The sequence below is a fragment of the Mus musculus genome, chromosome 1, assembly GCF_000001635.26.
Source record: "Mus musculus strain C57BL/6J chromosome 1, GRCm38.p6 C57BL/6J".
In the NCBI taxonomy this organism is placed as follows: domain Eukaryota; kingdom Metazoa; phylum Chordata; class Mammalia; order Rodentia; family Muridae; genus Mus; species Mus musculus.
Window position 1 is genome coordinate 64,536,343 of NC_000067.6, and position 25,098 is coordinate 64,561,440.

The window sequence follows — 25,098 nt, forward strand, 5'->3', positions numbered from 1 at the left end:
AGTTATAGCAACATATCCTATATTCTGTGTCATCCAGTGTTGCCCACATGTTTTCAGAGATGCTCTGTCCATATGCAAGTAAACATGTATGTGTATCGTCCTCTATACAAGCAGTAGCATACTATACAATCTGTCTTGAATTCTGTCCTCCCTTACCTGTTTGACACTCATTTCCCAGGCTACTTATAATGACTTAGCAATTGATTTGTATAAGCATGTAAAGACCTTTTTAAAAAGATCTTTAAATTGTATGTGTATATGTGTATGTTTGAGTGTATGAATGGGCACAGTGTCTGTAGGAGCCCAAAATGGTGAGAAGAGGACATCGGATCCCCTGGAGCTGCACTTGTGAGCCACCGTGTGGATGTTGGAACACAACCTGGGTCTTCTGCAAGAGCACTTAACCACTGGGCTGTCTCTCCAACCTGAACCTTTTTTCCTTTTCCATTTTTTATTAGGTATTTAGCTCATTTACATTTCCAATGCTATACCAAAAGTCCCCCATACCCGCCCACTCCCCTACCCACCCACTCCCCCTTTTTGGCCCTGGCGTTCCCCTGTACTGGGGCATATAAAGTTTGCAAGTCCAATGGGCCTCTCTTTCCAGTGATGGCCGACTAGGCCATCTTTTGATGCATATGCAGCTAGAGTCAAGAGCTCCGGGGTACTGGTTAGTTCATAATGTTGTTCCACCCATAGGGTTGCAGATCTCTTTAGCTCCTTGAGTACTTTCTCTAGCTCCTCCATCAACCTGAACCTTTTAAAAGAAGCATGTATATAGGGATATACTTAAATTTATTAACCTTTTAGTAAGCTGATTCTATTTCTAGGTCATGCACGGCCTTTTAAATTGTAATGCCACCAAGCTTGGTATTAGTTCATGCCTTTAATCCCAGCACTTGGGGCAAAGGCTGCTGGATCTCTAAATTCAAGGCCAGCCTTGTTTTACAAAGTAAGTTCCAGCAAGGGCTACATAGTAAAACCTAGTCTCAAACACAAACTTTATTTAAGTAACACTCATCTGAGTGAAAAGTAATGGACTAGTTAATAAGTGGAAGTTGAGGTTTAATTTAAACTGCCTTATTTTTAGCTCCACTTTATAAAAGCTTTAGTTAAAAGATTGAGATGTACATAGCAACAAGCAAACTATGAGTTTAGAAGGAATGACTTTGCTTCATTAGAATTCTTACCAAGCTGAACTTTCAATTACTATTTTGACCAAAAAAAGTCTTGGAAGTTTTCTCTACTGGTAAAAAACAAAAAAAGAATGGTTAATTAAATTTAGTGCAGTGTTTTGTTTGAGAGGGAGAACGGCTCTTTTCTGTTTATTTGGTTGTTTGAGGAGGGTCTTGGTGTGTAATCTAGACTATCCTAGAACTCATTATGGAGCGTAGGCTGGCCTCAGACTTGAAGTCATTTTGCCTTAGCTTGTAGCCTTGTGAGTACTGAGGTTACAGTTTTGTTTTTTAAACATTTCTTGGTGTAATTTACCAGTGAGTTTTGTATTTCTTGCTCAAATAGAAAACAAGTAGGTTGGCACACGTCTATCTCCTGGGAGTCACACTGTACTGCTGCCTTTTTTAATTGTTGAAAGCTCTTAGTCAGTCAGCTGGACTATGTAAAATGCATTTCAGCCCCAGCACTGAACAAGTCTCAGTAGCTCTTTGTTTCTTTCTTGGCTCTTCAAAGCAGCTTAAAGCTATAGTAGGTTTTAAGTATACATGCTACAGATTTTCTAAACAGTGCATCCCCCTGTTTTCTTTTAGTTATTAAATAAAGCTGTCACAATAGAGTGAATTGTTTGTATGGTTAAAGGCTTAAGTTGAGAATGACAGTGTTGTGGTCATGCAGGTTGCAGTTTTACAAGACTACTCTTACTGCTCTTTGGAGCTTTTCTTAGTATTATAAATATTAACATGCTGCTTTTACCTGCTGCATAGTTAAAGGACTACACAAAGCATGTGTATAGATTTGGTAAAAATGGGGTAGATAATTGAAGTTTATAAAGGCAGGTGACTTGCGGGTATTTGCAAGCTATCAGCAAGGTACATACATGGTTTCTTGATGTCTTTGGGTCTTCCTTCAGTTTAGTATTTTGTTCTAATCATTGGGGTTTGTTTGTTTGTTTGTTTTTTCTAGTCTGGGCTTCTCTGTGTTCCCTAACTGTCCTGGAGCTTGTGCTGTATGTAGAACAGGCTGGCCTTGAATTCAGAGATCACCTGTGTCTGCTTCCCAGACGTTGGGATTAAAGGCATGGCTGATGTAGAATAATTGTTTTATATACACACAGATGCTGAGTTTATTTTATAAATGTGGGTTTTAAAGTTTGAATGAGGGTAGCCATTTCGTCTTCTCCGTCACTCAGATTGTATTTCTTCCCTTACTATGAGCACACTCTTGTCTCAGGTCCTGACTTTGTTTAGCTTATGGTCTCTTTTCTTAATTCTTCCAGACTAGTTCATTTAAAATATATGTTATTATTATTTTGTCTAGATTTTTGGTTATCTCTTGGGTTACCCTAAATTGCCTTTCATATTCTCCTCCACTTTAGGAGAGGAACATAATCTGTAATTTCTGCACACATTAGATAGTCCAGCCATGAAAAATTGTTCAGAACTAAGTACCTAATTCTTGAGGCTATTTACATAAATATCAAAGCAGTAGTTGGGACTGATCACGTGACTCGATGAGAGCACTTGCCTATGATGAACAAGACCTAAATAGATGCAAGCAAGGTTTGTGAGGAGGTGATCTAGGGGATTTATAGAGCTTTTTTTTTTCTAAAAGGAGAAAAGATTGATACTTTGGTTCAAGAAGAGTGAGCTGAGTGGGAAGATAAAATAGCCACTTCCTGTTCCTGGAGTAAAGGGTGTGTCTTAATGCTGACTAATACTAGTAGGAATGGAAATTTCTTTCCCAAACATTAATGGATCCTCTTTGAAACTGAGATTTATTCAATCGATTGTAGTTGTATCCTAATAACCTGGTGATTTGCATGTGAAATTCTGGTTGTGATTATGATATAGATGTAGCAAGCAATGTTTAATTCGGCAAGGGTATAATGAAACATTCTCCAGAAATTTATCCCTGCTTGCTTTAGCAATTGACAAAAAGAGACTTGGAAGTCTCTTATTTTTCATCACCAAAGTAATAATTATTGCTCATTTGAAGCATTTTTATTCTTCTTAGGGTTTTTCTTTTTTGTGTGATTTTGTTTGTTTGTCTTGAGACAGAAATCTTCCCTTGTGGATTGGTTGTCCTGTATCTACCTACCTCCGCCTTCTGTGCTGGGGTTAAAAGTGGTATCATTTTCTTGAATCAATAGAAGCCTGCAAATAATAATAGTAATATTCTGCTGTTCTTTGTTGCTATTTATCAACCTAATTTGATCATGGAACATTTGATGATCATCAATTCAAAGTTGATGAGCAAATCACAAGAAAATGTATTCAGGTAGTTAAGAAAATAATTCCTAGCCAGGCAGTGGTGGTGCACGCCTTTGATCACAGTACTTGGGAGGCAGAGGCAGGCGGATTTCTGAGTTCGAGGCCAGCCTGGTCTACAGAGTGAGTTCCAGGACAGCCAGGGCTACACAGAGAAACCCTGTCTGGAAAAAAACAAAAAACAAAACAAAAAAAAAAAAAAAAAAAGAAAAAAAATAATTCCTGAATGTTACATGAAGATGTTTAGATGTTATAAGTAAAAAAAGTCCAAATATGTCTCTTACCCACAAAGAATTTGCAGTACATACTGTAGGGTATGGTGATGCAAGGACAAGTTTCTGCTGTCATGAAGAGCTATAGCGTTTAGAAGAGAAAAGAATTCACATGGGGAACTTGGTGGGAAGATAGCATTCAAATGGAGTATTGAAGAATTTGTATAGGTAGAAGTAAAAAGGGTGTGTCATAGACAGTAAAATGGAAAACCGTAAGAGGACGACGCTGAGGTGCAATGAACTTGATATACACACAAATTGGTGAAGAGAATGTTAGATTAGCTACAGATCAACACTTTAAGGAATCCTGAATATGAATCCTCATGGCACAGGTTTAAGTTTTATGTAAGTAGTGTGTGTGTGTGTGTGTGTGTGTGTGTGTGTGTGTGTGTTTGTGTTATATGTGTATATGAACAATACAATGACTACCTTAAAAGTGTAGTTTTTTTTACTTCCAGTGTGTTGTATTATAAAGGACACAATAGCTTCTCTATAAACTTTTTTGAAGTGTTATATATAATCTTCCCATTTGGTAGGTACAGTTCCATGATTTTTAATGTTGTTAGCCAGTTGTGCATCTACTGCCACAGTCAGCCCTGGGACATATTCACCACCTCAGAAAGAAACTATCACCCCTTAAACTTCCTACACAACAGCCCAAGACAACAGCTAATCTGCTTTGTGCTTTATTAATTTGTTTTTGGACATTTCATATGAATAAAAGCATACAGTGTATTATCATCTTAGCATAATTTTTTCAAAGTCCACCTATGTAGTATTTATCAGTATTAATTTCTGTTGCCAAATAATAGTCCACATTATGCTCAATATTTTACTCATTCGTTCATGGACACTGGGCTTTTTGATTTGAGTTATACTAATATAAACATTTTCATTTCTCTTGTATAGATATCTAGGAAAGAACGTGTTGGGTTGTATGCTAACCCTGTTAAAGCTGTTTTGAGGAACTGCCAGGCCATTTTCTAAAACTACTGCACATATTTTATAAGGAGTGTATAAGGGTTTTAATGCCTCCATGTCCTCACTAATACTTGCTATAATCTATCTTTTCCATTATATCCATTCGTGTGGGTGACAAGGAAGCTATTTTGATTTGTATTTTCCTAACGGTATCAGGCATCTTTTCAAATGTGTTTATTGGTCCTTTATATATCTTTGAAAAATGTATTTGTTTAGATCCTTTGCCTTACCAGGTACATATATAATTTATATTTTTCCCTCCCATTGTATAGATTGTCATTTTATGTTTTGTTTTGTTTTGTTTTGTTTTTTCCAGACAAGTTCTCACTATATAGCTCTGACTGGCCTTGGATTTGCTCTGTAGACTATGCCTACCTCAAGCTTACAGAGATCTGCCTGCTTCTACCTCTCAGGTTCTAGAATTAAACGTGTGTGCCATCATGCTTGAGGCATAAAATTTTTCATTTTTATTTCTGGTTCATCAATTTTATTTTTCTTCTGTTGCTTGTACCCTTAGAATCTTTTTCTAAACATCACATTTTTTTTCCCCCAAGTAACTGAAAGCCCAGCAAACAATAGCATTGCTTAATGAAAAACAGTTAACTGAATGGATGCAGGACTATGTTCTACTTTCTTCTGCTCTTCTCCATTAATCTGTGTCCTTATGCCTTTTTTTTTTTTTTGGAGTGACTTATGTAAAAAAAAAATGAAAAGATGAAAAATCAAGAAATGGCAATTTTGAATATAACATAATAATTGGTTATATTTTTTTAGTTCATTTATGGTGTCAGAGTAAGTATAGTGTATTACTTATAAACTACCTTACTTGGGAAATTTATATATAAGTTTGGAAGTTTATATAAACTTAGATGTGAGGGAAATTTTAGTGCCTTTGTTTGTGTGTTTGTTTGTTTGTTTGTTTGTTTAAAGAAGACTAAATTGGTCCTGTGGACTGTAAATGATGTACTTACTGTCATAGACTGCTCGTTTTTTGGTCACATTATCTCTGTGGAAAAAGTTTTCAAGGCTCTTGTTTTATTAATAACTCCTAAAGTTTGTCTCTAAGCAATATCAGCTTTAGTTTATAAATAGCTCACTTGGAGGTGATTATCCTAGTATAGGTCATGGAAAATGCATTAATTTCCTTATTTTATTAATCAGATCTTTATCAGTAGAGAGGTTATACCCTCCACTCCCAATTTCTTAAATCCTAGTCATTTCCAAATGGACATGCATACTTTTCAATAACTTACCAAACAGAAATGCTTGTTTAGAGGGAATATTTATAGGTACCCAAGTTATAACTATTACATTATACTTGTCTCCTTTGATACAATATTTCATCTCTAACTAGATTGTAAGCTCTTCAAGAGGACCGTCTTGTGTGTTTTAATCTGTTACTTCCTGGAGATCCATCGTGCAGGAAACACAGAACATTTCTTTAGTGATTTATTCTTTTTAGGGCCATACATTTTAAAGGAAGGGTTAGCAGTATTCTTTTAGAGTTGTACAGATTAGAGGAAGCAGAAAAAACATGTTTACTATAATTTAATTGATTTTTCTTTCCCTGAGACAGAGTTTCTCAGTGTAGACCTGGCCTTGAACTCAGAGATGAGTCTGCCTCTGCTTTCCAAGTGCTGGGATTTAGGTGTGGGCCGCCAGGCCCAGCGTAATTGCAGGTTTTGTCTTTTGTTTTTTCTTTTTTAAAGATAAAGAGGAAGTTTATTTTTATACCTTAAAAAAAGTCTTCTGTGCTTTGGATTCCCTTTCATCCTTATGCTTTACACAGTGGCATCTTCCTCTGGAACCTAAGCATAGTGCTGAGATTGTGTTGCTCAGAATAACTTCTCGAGAAGTCGGGGTCACGGTAGTAAAGAAGCGCGCCTCCCTCGAAGGCTGGACTTGGTGTTGATTATGTCACAATCAAAGAAAAAAACACTGAATTCAAAATAAGTCTTCTCAAAACTACACATAAAGAACAATATTCGGTCTGATACTATATAGTGGATATGCATGTCATTCTATATGTCCAGATTCAGTGCGAAGTACCAAGATAAACCGTGATGTCAAAAAATAAATACAGTAAAAATACATAAAGCTTGTATCATTGTCTACATGCTATTTATCAGTTTTATAGACTATCCATGGACTGTTTTAAGTATAATCTGTTGCATCTTACATTTTTCATTTGCTGGATGACTGGTAAGCAATGTATTAAAATGACTTGCATATTTCTTTCTATTCTGTAGAGCTTTATTGTTGACAATACAGACAGTTCTCCACTTTTATAATATTGAAGACAGTGAGGATAGCCCTGAAGCCTATAAATTCCTTACAGACTTCTCAGCATCTCCAGTTGTCTGGTTAAATGCAGAATATGTGTTCTTTGACCTTGCCTTCATGCAGTCCCACCTCAGGGAGCTGAGTTTTCACTGTTCCATGTCTGACTTGTAAATATTTCATCAAGAATTCAAGACCTAATTCAAAATCACTCACACTGATGCTTAAACTTACAGACCTCTTAAAAAAATCTACCAACAACAATATCAAACTGTGTAGGCCTTCAGCGTCCTTTGAATGTAGTCTTACACAGTCATTTAGGATTTGCTGACCACCTCAGATAGAATACTAAATATTTAACTGCAGGTCATACATAACTTTGTGGTTCTTTCAGTTCAGGAATTGAACTAGTTTATAAAGCAAAACTTAAAGACAGCTTCACTCTCTTTCAGTGTGAAAACTAGTTTTAGAAAAGTAACTACTTGTTGAAGATGTAGTGCTTTTTATTTTTAAGAAATGAGCTTCTGGGGCTGAAGAGATGGTTCATCGGCTAAGAGTACTGGATGCTCTTCCAGAGGTCCTGAATTCAGTTTCCAGCAATCACGTGGTCCACAACCTCTATGATGAGATCTGATGCCCTCTTCTGGCAAGCACCATATATAGACACAGAACACTCATACATAAATAAAAAAAATTTTTTAAATGAACTTCAGGGTCCATTTCGTAGCACTTTACACATAGGCATTGCGTGAAGGGTTGGCTTTCTAAAAAGGCTCAGTGTAGAGAGCTGTGTGAGGTGCTCATGTCTGCGAAGGTAGTTCACTGGGAAGACGTGGCATAAAAGTGTTGCCAAAAAAAGCCAGTGTGTGGTTTGTTGTGTAAAGGTGCTTGCTGCCAAGCTTGGTGACCTGAGTTCAGTCCCAGGAACCTGCATGGTAGAAGGTAAGAATCCGCTACATAAGTTGTCCTCTGATCACCATACTCACACATGCACATGATAAATAAATCTTAAAAAAAAATAAGGCACTTAATACCATCATAAAAGATGTATAAATAGTGCTGTGTAGTTGCAATTGCTTACCGGGTAGCAGGAAGCTTGTTTTTAGAACCATGTGTAGTCTCACCTTAAAGAAAACAAGGCAAGAAAATGTTGCCAGTACTTTAAAAACAAGACAAAAAACTTGGATTTGATAATGTTTGACAACTTTCTTGTTGAAAGAAACTATATATGAGATATTCATAAATGTCATAAGTTACACAGCGTTTACATAAATCACATAACATTTTCCTAATTTACTCTTGCTGAATATTTGCTTTGAGAACAGTATTTTTCTTAAGCTGTGCTATATGTTAAAATTTGTTAAAACTGGCATTCCAATAATCTGGTAATTACAAAATTACAGTAAACCATTAAATACTGAAATAAACTTTCTCTGTGTTAAGCAAATAAATCAGGAGATTTACTAAATAACATTGCAGTGTTGCTATTTGCTGTTTCCATTTGGAGTGGTGGTTAGGTTACACTGGTGTTTACTCATGGCACATATTGTCTATGAAAATATGAAAACTGAAAAGTCTTCCTTTGCATCTGGAATTTACTTTAGGATTTGTGTGTGCGCAACACATGTTTGGGTGCTTGCAGAGGTGAGAAATGTGTGTCTGATTTCCTGAAGCAGGAGTTACAGGCAGTTGTAAACCACCTGATGTGGGTGCTGGAACCTAAGTTTGATTACGGAAGAGTAACAAACACTTTTAACTGATGAGCTGTCTCTCCAGCCCCTAGAGTTCTAGTCATTACATTACAGTCACCTTGATATTACCTTTCTTCCCCCTCCCCCTCCCCCACCCCCTCCCCCCACCCCCGGGTTTCTCTGTATAGCCCTGGCTGTCCTGGAACTCACTTTGTAGACCAGGCTGTCCTCGAACTCAGAAATCCGCCTGCCTCTGCCTCCAGAGTGCTGGGATTAAAGGCGTGTGCCACCATGCCCGGCTCATATTACATTTCTTGCCTTTGTTATCTAGAGGAGAGACTTTAAGTATAGATTCATTCTCTGTTTGAAAAAGGCCTTAATAGGGGCTCTGAAAATTTGAGAAGAGAATTTAATAAACTTAGTGTAGATAGCATTTAGTGATGTCATTGTCTTGACTTGTTCTTTCAAAATATACAACATTTCCATTTTGTTAGAACATAGTCTGACTTAATCTCAGGTTTAGACAGTTCGGGTTAATAAGTATTAAATTGGGTATGTATGTAGGAGATGACTGAATATGCTGTTTTCTTGTCTGGATTCGATGAAGGGGTGCTATATTGACCACCGGGAGACTATTCGCAGAGATTTGGAACATTGCTCAGTTTCTGTTGATTATATACATTTCAGTTCTGATAGATTAGACATACAAAATGTCTAATGGCAAATATTTCAAGGTGAACAAGAAAGAACTGTGCAAGGATAAGGTAGAGAAGTACAGGCAGTGCCACAAGGTCATTGGCTGTGAAACGTCTGTCACACAGAACCCAAGCTTTTGTCCCTCGTCAGTGACACTTCAGAAAAGGAGCATATATATCAGCGGTGAAAGGATGGGTTGGCAAGGCTTTTAAACTTCACAAAACTAAAAACAAGTACAAAAGAACTAGAAATCACTGTACCCCATGTAAGGCTGGATATACTTCTGCAGAACTTGCACAAGCGTGTGTGTGTGTGTGTGTGTGTGTGTGTGTGTGTGTGTGTGTGTGTCTACATGCAGGCACCTGCTGAGACCCCATGTAAGGCTGGATATACTTCTGCAGAACTTGCACAAGCGTGTGTGTGTGTGTGTGTGTGTGTGTGTGTGTCTACATGCAGGCACCTGCTGAGACCAGGGGTGTCAGATCCTTCTGGAGCTGGGTTGTAGCTGAGTGTGAGTGTGAGCTGCTTGCTAGACATATGACTGCTGGAAAACAGACACAGGTCCTCTGAATGAGAGATACACACACACTTCAACTGCTGACTCATCTCCCTAACCCTAGTCAGTTTTTAAATTACATGCCCAAATATGCCTTTTGCTGAAGTTGCCCTAGAAACTTCAGTTCTGTTTATGTGGTTGCCTTAAATCCTTGGAATTTTAAGCGTTAAGGATGAACTAAGATCTTATTCTTATGCTGAAAAATCGTTTTCTCATTTCTAACAGGTTATTTTCTTTTTAACAGACAGCATATGTTTCACTAGTTAGAAAAGCATTTCTTTGAAATATTATCTCATATCTTTGTAATAATTAAATTTGAATTTAAGACTTAAATAGCCAGGTTATGAGGAGTATGGATTTGTTTTGCTTTAAGATTTATTTCATTTTTAAATATGAATGCATGTGAGACTGGGCATGTTTGTGCAGGTGCTTGCAGAAGCCAGGAGTTAGCCTTGGATCCAGGGGGTGGAGTTTCAGGTTATTGTGAGCTGCCTCTGGTGGGTGCTGGGAATTAAACTTAGGTGCTCTACAGGAACAGTATACACTGATGAACCATATCCAGCCTCCTGAAGATAGATTTATTTCTCAAAAACTTGTAGAGTGATGAAGATCTTAAGGACTGAGGTTCTTAAGAAAATCAGAATATTTTAGGAAAAAGAAGTGGAAGTATACAACCTCCCTTCACTTGGTGATTATGAAAGTGACAGTTTGACTTTCTTTGATGAGCTTTAATTTTCAGTTTCATGACAATTTGTGTTAACTTGGTGTAGATAGATAGGGAGGTAGTGCTGCCAAATTTATTTCTGATACAGCACACTTCTGTGTAGGTGCTACTTAGGGGAATTTAAATGCTAGCCTGTTAGACAGGTTCACTGGTCAGCCTTCATAATACTGGCTAGTATGTCACGCATAATATTGCCACTGTTTGTACTAGGCTAATTTTCCTACACACTTCCACCCTCTGACTTGGTGGACATTTTATATGCCTGCTCTTTTGTACTGTTCCTGCACAGCAGAATGAAAGCTTTATAAAAGAAAGATATTTACGGTTTCACTCAATAGCTTGAATGATGCTTAGCATGTAGAGGTAAATTGATCAACTTTAAGACTATTGTTAGTAAAGTATATTAGTAAAGGAAATTATTTTGTTGTGAATTAGCCCATTGCAATTTTTAAAATTCTAAGTCCAGTAACATCAAGTGTTATGATTTAAAATATATAATTACATGCATGATGGGTGCGGTAGTGATGGCAGCTAGAGGCTGACTTTGTGGTGTCAGTTTGGTTTTCTCTTTCTGCCATTGAGGGAGCTTCCAGGGATTAAACTCAGGTTGCTAGGATTGCATGGCAAGCGTCTTTACCTGCTTAGCCAGTCTCAGCCCTAGGGATTAGTTTTTATATTTTCATTGTTCAGGATCCTACAAATTGTTTCTGATAGGTAATTCTGTACCTGGATACAACACTGGGGTTAATAGAAAAATGAAGATCCTACACGTGATGCTCCATACTCTGTCCTTCCCATACGAGCAGACAAGCAGGTGGAATGGGCCTGCTCCAAATGTCAGCGCAGGCCAACCGGCAGAATGGTGGTGTAATGTCTTTAAGGTGAAAACCAAGAGTGTTGTAGTTGAGTCCAAGAACCTTCTCATCTGTCGTAGTAATCTTACTAGCACTTTCTTCTTAGGAAAGACACTATTCGTGTCACTGCCCATTTGGTTGGCATCTGTTTAAGGTAAAAGGTAACCATTTAAAACTGGCTCCTACCTTGAATAAGGGCCAGTAGCCACCTGACTAAAGTGGTAATAAAACACTAGCAGTTTAGTTGAGGACCCGTTGCTACTGGAAATACCATAGTGTCCAGTGATAGAGAGGATTATCTAGATGCAGGAAGGGGATGTGAAAATCATAGCCATTTTCATACATAGTCTGCAGCTGTAACTACTTAAATTTTCTGTTCCAAAAACTCATCAAGAAGCCTTATACCTTAAATTTAAATTAAAAAAAAAAAAAAAAGGCAAGTAGCCTCAGGCTGTTCTCAATAGAAACAAGGAATGGGACCCATCTGTAGGCTCCCTTTGATCAAATGGTAAAGTGAAACTATGTGTGGATGGCAACATAGGTATAAATAAGTAAGTAGACAGAATTTTGAAGAGGTATGGTTTGGAAGAACGTCTTAAAATGATCATTTATATTTGTCTTTTCTTTCTTTCTTTCTTTTTTTTTTTTCCCTTTTTGGTATTTTGAGACAGGGTTTCTCTGTGTAGCCCTGGCTGTCCTGGAACTCACTTTGTAGACCAGGCTGGCCTGGAACTCAGAAATCCACCTGCCTCTGCCTCCCGAGTGCTGGGATTAAAGGCATGCACCACCATTGCCGGGCCTCACATGTCATTTTCATTCAAGTCAAAGGTGTAGATTTGTTTTGGGATAGCCAACTTGTTTTTTAATGGTTTGGGTTTTTTTGTTGTTGTTGGTTTTTTTTGTTTGTTTGTTTGTTTTTTTACGTACTATGTTTCTTTTAAAAAAATTAGTATAACTGATATGATAATTTTATAAATTTTCATAACTACATTATTTGTTTTTCCTTCATTTATAAAAACAGAGTAAACAGTTCAGCCAAAATAAGTACTTTTACTTAAAAAAGAAAAAGTGAGGGGGCTGGAGAGATAGCTCAGTGGTTAAGAGGACCCAGGTTCAATTCCCAGCACCTACATGGCAGCTTACAACTGTCTGTAACTCCAGTTTCAGGGGATCTGACACTCTCACACAGTTATACATGCAGTCAAAACACCAATGCATATAAAAAATAATTCAGTAATTTTTTTTTAAAAAGTGAGGTTTGAGAAAATGTCAGTGGATATCTCCAAATCACTGTTGAAATACAGTTTTTGTATTGGTGAATTATTGAATTATTGCTTAAACTATACAAACACTCTTGAATCTATGTTTCCTAGAAGGAAAATAGTCTTCAACCAGTGCTGATATTAAAGGATGTAAAAAGAGTACCAGATGATGAGACTTGCCATCCTATAAAAGATTTTTATAGATCCCACTTCCAGCTTAGTGTTTAATTCCCCACACCCTTTTTGTGGCCACACCTTCACACTTCTTTTTTAATTATAAGTGGGATTCCACTGTATTTAATGTCATTACATTGTAGACAGGCTTCTTTTTACTGCATTAATTCTTTTCATATCCCTCCTAAAAATAGTGTTTCTAGTTTTGTGGTTTTAAAAACAAAAGAAAACAAAACACCAAAATTCTATCCCAGATACCTTTGAACTACTTTTTTTTTGTAAACTGCCTGTTGAGGGTTTCATATTGACTCAGAGTTGCATTTTGCACGATCTCGTGGTGGTCTTGGCAGTTACTTCTCCCAGTGCCTCATGAGCTTGATGACTGTTTTAATACCCATGCTGACAAGTCTGCTGATCTTTTTTCTTTGTCATCTATGTTTTATGGATACTGGTATTTCTAACTTTTTATATTAATTTTTGAAATGGCATTTTATCTTAAATTTAAAGTATTATAAATAATGACATGTTAAATATTGGATACATTTAATAGTATATAATGATTATAAGGATGAATGTCTGTTTTGATTAGTTTTAGAGTTGTTTGGTAAAGCATTGAGATTTCTCTGGTTTATGAGAGATGAGTATAGATACCACTCATGGTAAGTTCATCTTGTCTGGTAATATGTAGGCATTGAGCTATAAGAAGGATACACTATAGAGGTATTCCCTTTTTTCTTGTCCCCAAAATTTAGAAAGGGTTGCTTCCCCAGTTATCTGAAAGCTTAGTAAAATGTGCATTTAACTTCTGCACCTAGGAGTTCTTCTCTCTTGAATCTTGCTGCTGAGAGGTGTTAGAGAACTCCACAGGTATGCAAAACAAGGTCTTAAAAGTTCAAGAGTCCAATATTGACTTATCCAGAATTTTACAATCATAAAAAGTTGCTTTGCTTCTCTCTGTGTGTATAGGTATCGTGTTGTACTCTGCCATGAGTGAGGAGTAGGACACCATGACCTTCGCAGTGTTTGAAGTCTCTGATTAGGCTCTGGCCATATATTTTCCTTTTTACCTCTGTGCCCTACTTGATTTGTCCTGTTACCAGTTACCTTCTAGGGAGCAGCTTACAGTTGCTCTTCTTGCTCTGATAGGAAGAAATGCCTAGAGGGATCTGAAGCCAGACCTCAGGCCTGACTTCACTCCTGCTTTCTACACTCTTTCTGAACCTGGCTGGTGCAGCTTGGGAAAATCAGCTTTGCTGCCTCCTCTGGCCTCCTGGCTAGTAAGGGACCAATCAAGACAGGGACCATTCCTCATTTCCTATTAGGAAGAAACACACAGAGAAGACTTTGTATTTCTTCATTGTTTGTTTTTGTTATTTGAAGTTACTAAGATTTATAGCTAATCAGATTTGAGCAAGTTGAGTAAAAGATCAGCTGCATTCTGTTTTAGCTAGATTTTTAAGTGCATTTGCTAACTTAACCACCACATAGCCTATTCATAACTTGAAGTTTGCCTTTAAAGTCACTCAAGTACAAAGCACTGTAGTGCTCGTAACGATCTTCCATATTATTGTAGGTAACTAAATGACCATGGAATCTGGAGCAGACAACCAGCAGAGTGGAGATGCTGCTGTAACAGAAGCTGAAAATCAACAAATGACAGTTCAAGCCCAGCCACAGATTGCCACATTAGCCCAGGTATAAAAATACATGGAGAGATTCCAAGCTGTATCTCTTTTAAGAGTAATATGTTTCCAAGAGAATTTAATTTTTAATAAACATATACATAGAATGAGTGGAAATTTTCTTTAAAATATCAGAATTCCTGTTCAGTATTAGCATTAGCTTATGTTTAGAAATGAAAGTAATGATAAATTAACATATTAGTAAAATGTATCATTAAACATTAATATAATGTGTGTAGTGACATGATTCAGAAATAATTACTTTTTTGTTAATAAATGAATTGGCCCTCTCAAGGCAATGATGACAACTGCCTTGTTTTTCTTTGTTTGTTTGTTTGTTTGTTTGTTTTTGTTATTTTTGTTTTAAATACCACACAAGCTTATTTTGGGACCTTGAGGTGCAGACGATTTGAAAGTCTAAATTTATATATTCTAATACTAAAATGCAGAGTCAAAGGTCGGTGTGGAACTCAGTCCTAAAGGTGATAACAGCCGTTCTTTCCTGTGCATTTTAAATGCGTTAGTCGGATTTTGTTTTAAGAGTCCTGCCCTTGCCAGGTGTGGTGGCACACACCTTTAATTCCAGCACTTGGGAGGCAGATGCAGGCAGATTTCTGAGTTCGAGGCCAGCCTGGTCTACAGAGTGAGTTCCAGGACAGCCAGGGCTACACAGAGAAACCCTGTCTCAGAAAGAGTCCTGCCCTTGAGGCTGTCATCTCTGTGCTTGCTTTATTGTTCATATCTGTTTTTCTTTATTAACATCTTTGCTTAAATATTAGTGGAAACAGTGCTTAATATAAGAACCAAATAAGTGTTAAACCTGCTAGGGTAAGAATGTGGTATTTCCTTCTCTGATTTTTGGACACAGAATGTCACTGTGTAGCCCTGAGTGGCCTCCACCTCAGAGATCCACCTTCCTCTGGATTAAAGGTGCGTAGTACCACGCCTGTGTGTTTTTAAAGTGAAGGCTCCCAAAGAAAAATAATCCTGGCAAAGCTTTGCTTTGCTTATCTTCAGTTTCTCCAGGAGTTAAAAATCTCCATTGGAAGTGGCTAATTAGAATAAGTCCTGGGAAATACAGGGTTAACCACGGCTGGGGTGAGGGTGGGAATGAGTCAGATACTGGAGCTCCAGGCCAAATAGTCAGAGTAAGCAAGCTGACTGTCCTTCCTCCTAAGAACAGGGCTTCCCTGCAGATCTCACGAGTAAGACAACACCACATATGCTTGGAGATAAGATATATCAGATGAGGTAGCACTTAATAGGCTTAGTAAAACAGGCATGGAGAAATTGGGGCACATCTGACCATTTAGCTGAGCAGTCTCCTTGATGAAGACAGCCTTCAGCATGTTGTCTATTCTGGTTACCATATTCTATCCAGCTTGGTTGTTCCCTGAGTTGACTTTATAGAGTCATCTTGGAAATTCTTTTTGCTCTCATTATTTTTTCTTTGGGAATTTGTATTCTTGATGAAGTAGAACATGTAGGTAGCATAATTTTGAGAATAAAAGATTAACTGAGATAAAAATTCTTGGTAAGATACTTTCTTTGGAAGTTTTCTATGGTCCACTTAGTGTTGCTTACAAATTTTTAGAAGACTTAATTTCTTATATCTCACATGTTATAAAATACCTTAGATCTCCTCACAATGAATGTTCATTTTTTTTCTTGTGGAGGATGGAAACTCACACCCTCTGTTTTAGGAAATTTCTTTCAATTAGTTGTTGGTGGTTTTGTTTTTCATTGTCAGAATCCTTGTGACCCAGATGTTACGCTTCTGTGACTGGTTTTGTGGTGGTACGTTTTTGTTTGTTTCTTCCATTTCCTTATATTTTCCTTGCAATTTTTCACTTTTTGCTCTACTTCCTAGGAATGTATTCACTCCATCCTGCCTGCTGAATTTTTTTTTTTAAATAAACAGTTCATTTACAAAACATGGGTTTGTTTTGTTTCTTTTAAGAAGCTGTGCAACTGTTTTTTGTGTTTTGTGTTTTGTTTTGTTGTTTTAGATTTATAACATATACAGCATTCTGCCTGCACATATCCCTGCAGCACAGAGAGGGCACCAGATCTCATTATAGATGATTATGAGCCATCTTGTTACTGGGAATTGAACTCAGGACCTCTGGGAGTGCAGCTACTGCTCTTAACCACTGAGCCATCTCTCCAGCCCCTGACTGATGAATTGCTATCATGTTTCCAAGAGTGTTATGTTTGTTCCCTGGGTAGTCTTTTGGTATTTTCTTTTTGCTTTGTTTTGTTTTGTTTTTGTTGTTTTTGTTTTTCGAGACAGGGTTTCTTTGTATAGCCCTGGCTGTCCTGGAACTCACTTTGTGTAGACCAGGCTGACCTCGAACTCAGAAATCCGCCTGCCTTTGCCTCTCGAGTGCTGGGATTAAAGGCGTGTGCCACCACACCCGGCTGGTATTTTCATAGTATCCTGTGTTTTATAAGTATTCTGTTTATTTTCAGGAAAAGGGGTTTGTTTACGGTGTGGTTTTCGCCTTATTCGGTACTTATTTTGAGTTTCTATTTCTCACATGGCCACATAACTCTTCATCTTCATTTCCATTTGTTTTAGTGTCCATCTTTCCTAGTAGAGGCTTTCACCAGATTCTTAATACTCTGTGAATGTCTGCTCAGGATTAAAGTAGAGGAAGACTAGGAGATAGGATTGTAGCTTAATGGTAGAGCATGTACTTAGCACTTGTAAAGCCCTGGGCTCGTGTCTCAACATTAAGTGAATCGTAGGCAGATATAAAATGACGAAGAAGCTACTTTGAAAGCTTTGTGTATATAGTAGCTCCAAGCCAAGAACTTAACTGCAGGACAGTGGTTGTCTTAACTTTTAGTACCTTGGATCTTGAATTTGATCAGATCCCCAGAGGTTTCACTAACCCTCTGTTTATATATAAAAGGCCTGAGAGCCAAGGGAAAGAAGAGGGCTGGGATATCATAGTGACTTTCAGTAAACCTGGTATGACGTGGTTAAGACCCATTATCTGTGTAATGCTGCACTCTTCTCTCACAGCGGGCCAGACTTCTTTCCTGCACGGATTGAGTAAGGATTCATTTGTTTTTAAAGAGCTTCCAGTGAACCCTTTACTTATTTTCAGCCCTTCTCTTCATGCTTCCGTTTGCAGTGTTGCAGACCCCAAGTACCTATCTGCATTTGTGTGGTGCAAGTCAGGCTTTCCTTCCTCCAAGATTGGACCATCTGTGGGCAGCTTAGTTTGTTACTGTTGACCCATCTGTTCCACTGCCTCCTTTCCTAGTCCTTGCACTTATTTGATTGTGCATATAGAAGTGAAATTAATTTCATGAAATATAACTTGGAATCCAGAAGGGAACATACTCAGTTTACTATCAGGCAGCCTTTTAGCATAGAAGACTTAGAATGGAATGCGTAGTTGACCGTGGATTTTAAGAAAGCTTTTCTTTCTTCTTGTCTAGTTACAGTTTTACTTTTTAGTTACTATCTGAGTTTTTTTTAACAAAAACACCATACTAATAAAAATTATCTTTTTTTTTTGAGAGTTTGATACATGTATATAATGTATTGTGTCACATGTATCACCTCTATACTCTTTTGCTCCCACCAGACTTCTTCTTTCCAAGATACCTTCTACTTTGTTGTCTTCTTCTGGTGGTAGTGGTGGTGGTGGTGGTGGTGGTGATGACCCACTGAGTGTAATTATGAATGCTTACATGAACGTGAGTGGGGAGTTACATAACACCTTGTCAGTGGCTATCCCACTGAAGACAATGTCTGTCCCTCTTCCAGTAACCATTAACTGCTAATAGTTCCTAAGAGAGCTTATGAAATCCTGCCTCTATCCATGGTAGGATGTTACAGGCCCCATCTTATACATGTTTTATGCAGGTCATCAGAGTTGTTGTAGCAGTTTGTTAGTGTAACAGCAGTGTCATGCCCAGAACTCAGAGTTTACCAGCATTCCTTCCCATCCTCTGTTACATTCCTTCCAGCTGTTCTCTTAAAGTGTTCCCTGAGCCTTGAGGGAGGTGTATATCATAGATGTTGACACACCTCCTGTTAATTCTGACTCCAGATAATGTTTGAATGCTAGTTTTTAAATACTAGGAAAACATTGTAAAGTGAAGGCAGAATGATTGTGCTTTTGCCAATGAATAGGAGGGGAGGAAGCAAGTAGTGAAGGAAAGCAACGTTAGGATTGTGTAGGCTGGCCTCACCCGTGCTGTCTCCTCAGTACCACACAGGGGAGAATGTTACATCCAGTAAATCTAAGCAAAAAGTAATCATAGGACTTTATTAAGCAATAAAGAATTAAACAGAAATAATGAACTTCTACAATGTAGCTCTATTTTTAGACTATGTCAAGATATTATAATTACCCTAAAACCAAAAAAATAGGTTATGGTGGTGTGTTGTAAAAATTGAATGTGTCTGTGTGTCTTGAGAGACATCTGTCAAGCATGGCTCACTTTGACCAGGCCATAAGCTTCCCAGAATAGTTGTGAATATGGCCCAACAACATTATAATATCAAAAGATAGGACATCTGTGATAGGAGAGTGCTTACCTAGCAGGCGGGAGGACTTGAGTTTAATCTGTGGCACAGAATAAAAAAAGCTAGAACACAGCAAAAATGCCATGGTGATTCTGGTAGTAGAGACAGATGGGATTTTTAGGCAGGCCTTATCAGACAGCCTTGTGAGATAACTGCTCCTTGGGAGTCTGAGCAGGAGGACCATAAGTTCAAGATCAGCCTGAGTAGTCAAGTGAGACACTGTCTTAAAATTGAAAAAAAGGAGGATGGTGATACATTTCCATGTTAGATTACTTGTCTGCTACTCACCCATACACACACGAAAGAGGGCTTACTTAATACTTTATGTTTGCTTCCTGTGTCTGTGTAACCTAAATGTAAGGAGCTTTGATAAATAGCTAGGATAATTCACTGGAGTAGCTTGTTAGGTTTACCCTTGAAGGATGCAGGTAAGAAGTCACTGATACTGTAATTGCTTCAAATACTCAAATAGCTTTCCTATGAAATTAAGATGAGACGCTCAGCTCATAATAACTTTATGGCTGAGCCTTTTAAACCTAAGGAATCAGCATTCTTAGTTTCCTCTTCAATTTGTCATTACAAACAGGACAACATGTGCGACTCTGCAGATAGTCCTTGCACCACATTTATAGAACCAAGTAAAATAAAACATGACTGAAAATAGGACTAGTACAGAAGGCTTTTGTGGATGTCTAAGGAAAGGAAACTTCTAGTTTTAATCTGTGTGTTAAAGATCACTTGTCTTCAAGAGGCCTTGCTGGGTAGGTATGTCTGCAAACTGGCATTCAGTACTATACCTTTCACCTCAACCCCAGCTCTCCCAAACCCTGTCCCTCTTTCATTCTGTCTCGTCTTTAATTCCTCTCAGACAGCCTTTCAGAAAGCCCGTGGTCTGCCTCAGGATGTTCATATGAGCTGCTTCTCTTGGACCTGTCCTTACCACCTACTACCCTACTTCTGGCTCTCATCAGCCTACCCTAACTATATAGGCTTTCTCATGGTACACCACTTCCACTTTTCTCTGTCTGAAGTGTATATCAGTCATTCAGCCACTAAAGTGATTGATCTAAAATGCAAACATTCTATTTAGTTCAGCAGTTCTTCCTATATATTCTCAGAATAAATGAAGTTTTATTTTTGAGACATGGCCTTGAATGGCTCAGGCTGGCCTTCCTTTACAGCAATCCTTCTGCCCAAATATCTTTAGTATTGGAATTACAAACATGTGACACTTTTACTGACTAAAATGCAAGATTTTTGTTTGTATTGAAACAGGGTCTCACTACACCTCTGGTTTGCCTGAAAGTCACAGAGATCTGGCTATCTGCCTCCCAAGTGCTGGGCTTAAACACATGAGACAATAGGTCTGGCTTGAAAGCTTTTTTAATCTGACATATAGAGAGGTGTGGGGTTTTGTTTGTTTTAATTATTTTGTGTATGTGAGTACACTGTTGCTGTCTTCAGACACACCAGAAGAGGACATTGGATCCCATTAAAGATGTTTGTGAGCCGCCATGTGGTTGCTGGGAATTGAACTCAGGACCTCTGGAAGAGCAATCAGTGCTCTTAACTGCTGAGCCATCTCTCCAGGCCCATATAGGGAGGTGTTTATAACTAGACCATTGAAGACTTTTAGAACCTCTGTTACTTTATCTCTACTTCTGACATTAGCAATGTGTGTGCCTTTCCTCCATTTTACATACACACACATTCACGTATACATATGCGTGCATCACATGCGCACACACACATAGACACACACAAACAGGTGCACACCTACACACAGGTCAACTTTTTGAAAGCAGGGCCCTATATCTTTCTCCTTTTTGTGGTTTTTATTATAACATTGCTCTCAGTACATGTGTTGTGGTTACTATTTATCAAATGCAATGAAAGTTTCTTAAATATGTTGGTGCTTAGGAACAATAAATACTATTTGATAGACATGTCAGTAAACTCTTAAGATCTGGACATTGAATCATTAATATTGACTTCTTTGTGCTTCAAGAAAAACTAGTTTCCTTTTAATATTCTTTTAGCTCTGCTCCTTTTTCATCCAAAATTAAAACACTTCTTAAAATTCCACCTGTTACCAGATTAGTGTTTTTTGTGAATGTGAAAAATCGAAATTTTTAATTACAATGCATGTACCTTCTTGTTAATGAAAAAACATACTTTTTTAAAAAGTAAATCTTTTTCTTTCTTTCTTTTTAATTAATTAACTTATTTATTTATTATATGAAAGTACACTTTAGCTGTTTTCAGACACACCAGAAGAGGGCATCAGATTTCATTATGGATGGTTGTGAGCCACCATGTGGTTCCTGGGATTTGAACTTAGGACCTTTGGAAGAGCAATCAGTGCTCTTAACAGCTGAGCCATCTCTCCAGCCCAGAAACTTACTTGTAATTAGTCTAAAGTAGCATACTAAAGTCTTTATTTAGCATGTGTTGTTCTGAACTTAGCAAGTCCTTGTTGCCCAGATTGGAAAAGCTAAGATTTTAAAACATGATTTAACAGCAGGGTGTTGTGAAAACTTTTGTACTTAAGACCAGTAGCATGTCTGTCGTTGACCTTGAGTGAATCAGTCTCTTAGCATATTTTTGTCTTTACGTAAATATAATCCTTATTACTCAACCTTTAAAAAGAAGGAGAGAAAATTTGGATATAAAAAAGCAGACAGGGAAATGTAGACACCGAATGAATGGGGTATTCATTAGCTTCAGAGAATGACTGGGTTGCATGTTTTGAAGCTACAGGAGATAGCTGGCTCTTGGTTGTTTTGCTTTGTCACTTGGGAATGGCTGAAAAGTAGAGAAGATTTGTAGGGTTTGAACTTTTTTTAAGACTAGTAAATTGTTGGCTTCTTGTACATTGTTAAAATATGTATCAAGCAGAACGGTCATAGTTTTGCTTATTAGAAGTCACTCAACATTAAACCTGAGTAGTCCCACAGAGTTTTCTGTGGTGGTCATTGCTTTCTGTGTTTCTATAGGTATCCATGCCAGCAGCTCATGCAACATCATCTGCTCCCACTGTAACCTTAGTGCAGCTGCCCAATGGGCAGACAGTCCAGGTCCATGGCGTTATCCAGGCGGCCCAGCCATCAGTTATCCAGTCTCCACAAGTCCAAACAGTTCAGGTATGTGTATAAAAGTTTTGTATGTACTTTAATAACTTGTTTATAGCCATTTCTGTCTCCTTTCATTAGTTGTGAAAATAAAGACACATCTAGTTTAGATTTATTTTACTTGACAGTAAAGGAGTATGTTGTATCTGCATAGTTCTGTTATATGTACCAAGTCAGACCTCAAGAAAATTACTTTTTTTAAGCTTCAAAAGAAAAAGCATTTATTTAGACAGATAAATAGTAAATACATGTGATAAAGGAAATGTTGGGAAAGACTGTAGGACTGATGTAACCTTAGTGCAGCTGCCCAATGGGCAGACAGTCCAGGTCCATGGCGTTATCCAGGCGGCCCAGCCATCAGTTATCCAGTCTCCACAAGTCCAAACAGTTCAGGTATGTGTATAAAAGTTTTGTATGTACTTTAATAACTTGTTTATAGCCATTTCTGTCTCCTTTCATTAGTTGTGAAAATAAAGACACATCTAGTTTAGATTTATTTTACTTGACAGTAAAGGAGTATGTTGTATCTGCATAGTTCTGTTATATGTACCAAGTCAGACCTCAAGAAAATTACTTTTTTTAAGCTTCAAAAGAAAAAGCATTTATTTAGACAGATAAATAGTAAATACATGTGATAAAGGAAATGTTGGGAAAGACTGTAGGACTGATGTACCTCAATTAAGGAAAATTAACTTAAAATGAACCTAAGTTTGTATGGGGAAAGGGTTGATAAAAATTAATTAATAGCCTTACCTGAGATAGAATTTGTACTTAGAGATCACATCAGACATCATATTGTCTGTTGAGCTTTTAGGTAGAGTATGTAACTCTGAAATAATACTATATTCAGAAGGTACATCATAAGGATCATTGATTGTATCACATATATCTGATTCTTTGGAGAGCTTGCTTCTTTGGGGTTTTGGGAATAAAGGCATTCTGAAGGTGACTACTTAGATCTAGGGACCAAGAGCAGTAACAGGATAATTCTTTACCAATCAGCTAATTGAAGGAAAAAAACAAAGACTGAACATTCATGCAAGTAGGCCATAACCCCAGCCTCCCGTTTCATATTTTTTTACTTCACAGTCTTCCTGTAAGGACTTAAAAAGACTTTTCTCCGGAACTCAGGTGAGTCCTAGGTCCTAGATTTGAAGAAAGTTATTTTTAGAAAGGAAGGTGAGAAATTATTTACGTCTTTTGTCCTTCTCTGTGAACATGGAGTTTTGGGGTTTGAGTCAAAGTCTACACCTCCGTTGTACTGCTCACTGCATAGTTACTGCTCAGGTCTCTGTAACAGCTCTCCTCCCCCAGAACTGCATGAATGCCTTGAGAAAAGGAAGCTGAACCTCCTGAGGTCTAGACAATTAGACATGAAGCCTAACTGCTGGCATACTGTGTGACTAGCCAGAGTATACTTTCTAAAATTGGGACCTGGTAACCCCAAGAACTCAGCAAATCTCACTCATTTCTGTCAGACTTCTTCCTTTCCCTTCTTTCCCCACACCCTTCCCACTGTACAGCAAGTTTTCTAGATTCAACAAGCTTCTATTTTTCTAAAGCACTTATTATATGGTGTATGTTGATTTCTCTTGCCCAGCCTTGGCTGTTTCTGCTGTGTTTTCCTTGTATGGTAGCCAGAACTGATTAGTATTTTTGCAAAGGGGAAAGGTGCTTCCTCCTTTGTCCAGGAACCATTCTGTTATTGTTATCAAAGCCCACATAAGGTTCATTAGCGGTTTCTTCCCTTTGGGCTTCTGATTTGCTGTAACATTTACAGGGTAGAAAACTGTTACGTGAAATCCTGGTTACTAGTTTCCCGAAGATGCTGGGAATGGACATTATTAACAAGCCTTGACAGTATTAGCCAGATTAAGGCCTATTTTTGAGAAACCACAGTGATAAGTAGTCCTGTGACTTAGTTTGTATTTCATGAAATGCCACCTTGCCAATCTCCATATGATCTTAGCATTAGTACCGTCCCTGAATTCTTCTCTAGGGCTTACCTGCTAGTCAAGAGTTTTAGAGATCAGACCTACTTTGGATAGTAATAGGTCAAGTGATGGTAAGCACAAATGGCCCTTACTTTCTCTTTTTCACTTACAGAAAGTTTTTGTTATTAAAAAATAAAGTTAAGCTACAAAATACATATTATAGGATTTGGGGTTTGTTTGTTTGTTTGTTTGTTTGTTTGTTTGTTTGAGACAGGGTTTCTCTGTGTAGCCCTGGCTGTCCTGGAACTCACTTTGTAGACCAGGCTGGCCTCGAACTCAGAAATCCACCTGCCTCTGCCTCCCAAGTGCTGGGATTAAAGGCGTGCGCCACCACAGCCCAGCCCATATTACAGTTTTTAATTAATAAAACATGATATTTAATTGTTGCCTGTATTCTTATTTTTAATCTTATCTTGGGGCAAAATAATTTGAACTCAAGTATTAAATGTCCTTAACTTTGATAGAAATCTGTGTTTGTCTTTTTAAGAATACATTTTTATCACAGTGAGCTATGTTTATAACTTTAAAAAAACATGTTTGAAAAAGAAAACTGGCTCCTTGAAGCCTGGACTATATGGAGATGTAAATGTGTTTCTTTTGCATTAAACACTCTACACCGGAAGAATGTGTTAAACTTTGATGGTTACTTGAGCCAGCCAACAGTGGTTAGTTTTAATAACTAGGAAGTAGTGGTTTACAATAGCTTATCAAACAGGGTGGAAGTATCCCTCAAACTTCTAGATGGTAGAATGATAGCGTTATATATAAAGTTTCCAAAATAGACAAGGTATGACTCTCCTAATGGAAGA

The 25,098-nt window shown here is 37.7% G+C and overlaps 1 protein-coding gene across 13 annotated transcripts in view; it reads left to right on the forward strand.

Annotated features, from left to right (window-relative positions):
- Creb1 (cAMP responsive element binding protein 1) overlaps positions 1 to 25,098 on the forward strand; it is a 71,755-nt gene that overhangs the window by 3,549 nt on the left and 43,108 nt on the right. For 4 of the 13 annotated variants that reach the window (NM_009952.2, XM_006495650.4, XM_006495653.4 and 1 more), the window contains exons 2-4: positions 14,507 to 14,628; positions 22,161 to 22,307; positions 23,385 to 23,426. In NM_009952.2, the coding sequence (NP_034082.1) occupies positions 14,515 to 14,628; positions 22,161 to 22,307; positions 23,385 to 23,426 (303 nt within the window). In that variant the 5' untranslated portion in view covers positions 14,507 to 14,514. Of the gene's footprint in view, positions 1 to 14,506; positions 14,629 to 22,160; positions 22,308 to 22,583; positions 22,689 to 23,384; positions 23,427 to 25,098 lie in introns of those variants that run through there. The other 9 variants (XM_006495651.4, NM_133828.2, XM_006495654.4 and 6 more) reach the window with 6 other exon arrangements.